This window comes from Marmota monax, unplaced genomic scaffold, assembly GCF_021218885.2.
Source record: "Marmota monax isolate L192 unplaced genomic scaffold, Marmota_monax_Labrador192_F-V1.1 WCK01_AAM20220418_F8-fsc00346, whole genome shotgun sequence".
NCBI lineage: Eukaryota > Metazoa > Chordata > Mammalia > Rodentia > Sciuridae > Marmota > Marmota monax.
In genome coordinates this window covers 506,145-511,771 of record NW_026692698.1, presented here as the reverse complement: position 1 = coordinate 511,771, position 5,627 = coordinate 506,145, and the positions used below count along the sequence as shown (strand labels likewise).

Genomic DNA, 5,627 nt, shown 5'->3' with positions numbered 1-5,627 from the left:
GCATATAAACAAGGTGAAATATTCCACACTGGCTATAGTGGGAGGGAACTGCAACAAGTGTCAGGGAACCAGACCCTATCTGTGGGTGTTCTTACCCTGGAAAGGAATTAAGTGGGTCAAACCCCACCTGTGCTCTCTAAAACTAGGATGAAGGAAAAGCCTGTTCTCTGAGTTGAAGATGCTAGAAGTGGGGGTAGGGGGGTGGGCTTCTCAGTGATGAACAGGCATCTCTCTTCCCCAGTGCTGAAGCCTTTGAAGAGACCAGTGACTTGATTTACATCCAGTGTTTTATTAAAGATAAATAGTCTCATAAGAGGAGAAGTAAACGTGTCCCCAGGCCAACAGAGAGTGCGTGTACTGTGTATATGGGATATTTATGAGGTCCCTGATCTGTGCTGAGGGGTGGTCAGTCAGGCAGGGCCTGGGCCAACCAGTAAGGCAGATGAGGGTCCCTGTCCTGGGGGACTCATTGTTCCTGGGTACCCCAGGAGATATAGTCTGGCCGTGTGGCTGCATGGTACTCATCGATGAGCTGCTGCACTATTTCTCTGGACGTGTCCATCTCATCAAAGTTGTCCTTGAAGATGTCCTCCTTGCGGAACTGCTCCATGAAGGCCTCCCGCTTCCGCAGTTTGTCAAACTGGCGACAGGTCCGCTCAAAGAGCTTGGGGCATGTAGAAAGCAGGAGTCACAAAGAAATTAAGGAGCATTATGGCCCAGAGAGCCAGGAAACCCAGGCTGAGTTATCCCCACAGCAAAATGCAGCAGCAGGGGGAGCAGGGATGCAGAGTGGAGAGGCACAGTCAGGAAACTGACTTGGAGAGAAATATGCAAACTCACCGAGGAGATACTGGTATGGTTGGCCATCATGAGCCCACTGACCCGGTGGGCTGAGGGCAGGTAGGGAGACTTCCTTGACAGGGCCACCTGGATGCTGGCTGGGCCCCAGGGGATGAAATTGGCCAACTTCCGTTCACGGATCCTCTGCAGGCTCTTGTGGACCTGCGGTGGGCATGGGAGCGGTGATGGTAGCCACTCCTCTACCCTGTGGGTTCAGGGGACAGGGCAAAGAGGCCTCACTTACCTGGGTGGGGTCCACCTCTCCCTGGATGATGTTGAGGATGGCGATGTAGCAGTGGTTGGTCTGGCGGTCCCGGCCTGTGGACACCATCACGTTCTTGGGCTGCAGCAGCCGCCTCATGACATCCAGGACTGTGGTCTTCCTCACGCTGGCCACCTGAGGGGAAAGTGGGTCACAGAGACCAGGCTGGCATTCAAGGCATAGTCCAAAAGAGGAGCCAACACATGTCCCCATCCAACTCAGGATACTGTGATATATCTGTGGACAATGTCTCTAGGTTCAGGTCTACCCCAAGACTCTGAGGCAGGAGTAGGCTCTTAGCAAACTCATGCCCCTGTGCATGAGCAGAAGCCAACCCCATTCATCCCCGTGCCTGCAGGAGCCAAGGCTGAGGGAAGGTGGACACAAGTCAGTAGGCAAATGGCCTGCTTCCTGCCAGTCTCTGAGCAAGAGCCTTGGGGGGCTGCAAAGGATAGTTCTTGGGCAGAGGGGAGAAAAGAAAGTCAAAGTCAGTGTCTCTGGGCCCAGGCCAACCATGCCCGGGACACTGAAGGCTGCTCTTACTGACTGGTCTGTAGTGAGGGGGGTGTAACCGGTCATGAGGAAGTGGAGCCGTGGTGTGGGAATGAGCGAGGCGATGAGGCCGATGAGGTCGTTGTTCATGTAGCCGGGGTAGCGCAAGGTGGTGGTGCTGGCCGACATGATGGTGGACACCTGGGGATGGGGGTGTACATCATGGGTTTTGGCCCATGTGGGATCTCCCTTCCCAGATGGCCTTCCAGCAATGAGGGTTTCTGGTCCAATGGAGTCTAGGATGGGGCTCACCAGCTGGTTGATCTGGGAGAAGGATGGGTTCTGGATGTGGAGGCGGTCTGTGGCAATCAGGTTCAAGGCTGTATTATCTAGCACCACCTGGGGGACAGAAGAGATTGGCAGATTTTATGGAGGCAGGAATATCAGAAGCTCTGCCTGAGCCTAGGTTCTGAAGCTCTGAGTCTCATGGCTAGACTTTTCAAACTGGCGACAGGTGCTTTCTCACCCCAAAGGAACTTTCCCAGGCCTATGGTATAGGAGGGCCCTAAACAGACTTCCTGAATACATGAAAATGATTAAATAGACAGGGGCATCAGGAATGGGGACAGACAGAACCCCAGACTCACCACGCAGTCTGCGTTCTGGGTCAGCCTCTTGAGTGTGAGGAGTGAGTTGTATGGCTGGACCACTACATCACTCATTTCATCCTGATTGGGGAACACTGAGTATGTCTGCACCAGCTTCTTGGGGTACCTGGTAAGTTTGGGAGAAGAGGAAGAGAGCAACAGCTTAGAGGCTGGGTGAACATGGGCTTCCTCGGTTATTTGGAAACAGCTAAATCTAGATGGGGGAAATTATAGAGACCTGAGTTTTCAAAGTCCATATCCACAAAGAAGGAAGAGCCAATAGATATCCCAAAATCTAGGATTCCAACTCCAAACTTAGCGACATTCCCTGGACCTTCAATCAGAGGCCAGATTCTAGGCTCTGGTTCTGACCAATTGGAATGTGAAATGTTTCTCCATCACAACTTCACTTTCCCTATTATAGGAGGCAATAGAAGGGCTTTTTCCTTCTCATGTAAGTAGGGTGATATGTCTGCTGGGCCTCCCAGTCAGTTAAGAAATCAACTTTAAGTTCATGTCTCTCTTAGCCCCCAAACAGAGACTTACCTGTCATTCAGTCGCTCTAAGAGGTAAGAGCCCAGGCCAGAGCCTGTCCCCCCAGCAATAGAGTGACAAAGCACAAAGCCCTGCATAAGAAATTGACAGTCAGTGTCTATGTATATAATAGCAGGATTTCAAACTAGACCCATCTCACAATTTTTTGGACTCCCTGTCTTTCTTATGTTCTTCTTTCTCTTCCTGTCCCCTCACACATACAGCTTAGGAGACCTTAACTTGTCTTCAAAGATGCTAGTAGCAGTGCAAGGGGTAAATGGATTGATATCATGCCTAGATTCTACAGGGGTGTTGCCAAGTCTTCCACGTGTATAGCCCCACTAGCATTTCTGATATACTTACCTCTAGACTGTCACTGCCATCTGCCTCCCGGTCTATGATGTCAAAAATGTCCTCATGAATCTTCTCTCCCTGAACAGACATGGAGAGGATCAGTGTGGAACAAGACTATGAGACAAAAACTCTGAACTAAGAATACCCTTAATTTTCCTTATAGTACTGAAAGTCCTTTTGTGGAGCACAGCTGCTTTGCCTTTTATTTGCCGTGGTTATAAGCAAGCTTGGTGGTACTAAGGATTGAACCTGGGGCCTCATGAATATTAGGCAAGTGTTCTATCATTGTATATTTAGTTCTATATATCTGAGTGACTCTGGACAGATTACTTAATCTTTTTATGCCTCAGTTTTCTCATCTGCATAATGAAGGTAATAACACACATCTATATTCCCTTATCTAAAATTCTTGGGGCCAGTTTTGTTTTGGAGCTCAAAAGAATTTAATTAATTGATACTGGGATTGAACCCAGAGGCATTTTATCACTAAGCTATATCCCCAGCCCTTTTTAATTAATTTTGTTTTGAGACAGGGTCTTGCTAAATTGCTCAGCCTAGCCTCAAACTTTTTTTTTCCCTTTTTTTTTTTTTGCTACCAGGGATTGAACCCAGAGGTACTGAAACACTGAGTCATATCCCCAGCCCTTTTATATTTTATTTAGACATAGAGTTGCTTACGGCTTCACTAAGTTGCTGAGGCTAGCTTTGAACCCACTATCCTCCTGCTTAGCCTCCTAATAAACCACACCCGGCATGGCCTCAAACTTTCAATCTTCCTGCCTCAGGAAGACGGCAAGCCATCTGAGTAGCTGGGATTAACAGGAGTGTGCTCCTATGGCTGGCAACATATCAGATTTTAGGCAGTTTGAGACATATAATGTATATTAAATAAAACCTCATGGGGGTCTGAGGTGCATTAATCAAATACCTTAATATATCAGCAATGATAAGTTTGGGTAATGACATTAAGTTGGATAGAAAATATAAAATATCCAATCTCCACTAAAATTTGGTTTTACTGCTAAATACAACATGAAATGTTTTTTAGCTTCAGAACTTTTTGGAAGGGCAGGTAACAGATTGGTGACCTGTAGTATCTACCTCTAGGGTTGAGAGGTTTAAATAAGTTAAAATGTGTAAAGCACTTAGAATGGCCTGGTACACAACACTAGCTATTGCAGGTTCTTAACAACATTATAAATTTAACTCTAGGCAAGCACCACCTCTCGCTCTCCAGCATTCACATCACTGATCTGGTTTAATCTCTCTCTAGGAAGTCACAGGCCCTGTCCCCACACAGGGAGTTGTGGGCCCAGCCAGGGAATAGGAAATGACCTGGGAGAATCCACTCGCCCAGTTGTTGCCAGCTCCCCCTCCATGCTCCGATAGGTAGATGTTCTCTGGGTTGTAAAGCTTGGCATAGGAGGAGTTGAGGATGGAATGGATCACCCGGGGCTCCAGATCCAACAGCACTGCTCGCGGGATGTAATGTTCATCATCTGCCTATCAAGGGGAATCCAGGTTCAATCAGCTAGGTGGGCCAAGTCCTGAGTTCTCCCAATCACTGGCTCTGCTAATCCTCCCTCCTCAAGCCAGCCGCCCTGGCTATTCTGTCCACAGGGTTTCCCAGTACCAAGACACTGCCCTTCCCTTCAGGTCCCCTGGGCCACTGTTGGCGTTGACCAAGTCTCCAGGGGCACCTGGTAGAAAAAGACGTCCTTGCGGTCAGTGCCTTCGGTGGCGAACTCTTCCACGATGCCCTCAGGACTGATACCATGCTCGGCGCATAGTTGTTTCCAGAACTCGAACCCAACTGGGGGAGGAGGCAGGCGGGGTAAGAAAAAGGATATCTGGGTCTGGGCAAGATCCAATTAGCAGAAAGGGGACTGAGCTCGGGGGTTCAGGGATAAGAAGTGAAGGTTTAGGTCTCACTAGTGTGTGAGGAAAGGGCTGCATGCCAGTAACTGGGTAGGGGAGGGTCCCTTCGGTTGGACAACTGGACACTGGGTCAGGGATGTCCCGCCTTTCGGACAACTACGATTCTAGGAAGGACCGATGGAGCCTAGGATCCCACAGTGAGATCCCATCGAATCTAAAGAACCTGGGTAGCCGAGGGGCCGGAGGTTCGCTCACTCTGATTGCCGCACTGGCCCAACTGTAGGGTGATGATTTCCCTCGGCATCGCTCCTCAGGCACCAGCGTTGCACCCGCTACCGCCAGCAACGCCGCCGCTCGCCTGCCCGCTCGCCGGCCCGCTCGCCGCAAGACGCAGGCGCCAAACGACCCGCTCCACCCACGAGCTTTCTCCTTTCCAATGAGAATTGAGTTCTGGAGATGGTATTTCCTTATTCATTTGGCTTCAGTGGTGTGGATTGCGCGTGCGTGGTTTCGGATCGGATTCGGCGCCTCGGCACAGGGGACGTACTTTGACGCATTCTTCGCCTTATTTTCTATGCGCATGCGCGCAGCGGCGAGAGGCTGGCTGATTACGCATCTGC

General features: G+C 49.9%; 1 protein-coding gene across 1 annotated transcript; it reads right to left on the bottom strand.

Annotated features, from left to right (window-relative positions):
- Positions 1-269: 269 nt before the first annotated feature.
- On the bottom strand, positions 270-5,411 carry Tubg1 (tubulin gamma 1). The gene is made up of 11 exons (XM_046446523.2): positions 5,263-5,411; positions 4,830-4,942; positions 4,465-4,632; positions 3,139-3,207; positions 2,788-2,867; positions 2,242-2,368; positions 1,907-1,993; positions 1,646-1,795; positions 1,085-1,237; positions 841-1,002; positions 270-664 (listed from the first exon to the last, which is right to left on the bottom strand). Exons 1-11 carry the CDS (start codon positions 5,309-5,311, stop codon positions 467-469), a joined length of 1,356 nt encoding a protein of 451 aa, XP_046302479.1. The 5' UTR covers positions 5,312-5,411; the 3' UTR covers positions 270-466.
- Between the last annotated feature and the right edge of the window lie 216 nt (positions 5,412-5,627).

What these genes read in the sequence shown, in the direction of transcription:
- Tubg1 (XM_046446523.2), bottom strand. Translation starts at nt 5,311, where the DNA reads ATGCCGAGGGAAATCATCACCCTACAGTTGGGCCAGTGCGGCAATCAG. An exon ending in ATGGCAGTGACAGTCTAGAG is followed by an intron (nt 2,868 to 3,138) that starts GTAAGTATATCA and finishes TTTCTTATGCAG; the next exon opens with GGCTTTGTGCTTTGTCACTC. An exon ending in CCCAGAACGCAGACTGCGTG is followed by an intron (nt 1,994 to 2,241) that starts GTGAGTCTGGGG and finishes TCTGTCCCCCAG; the next exon opens with GTGGTGCTAGATAATACAGC.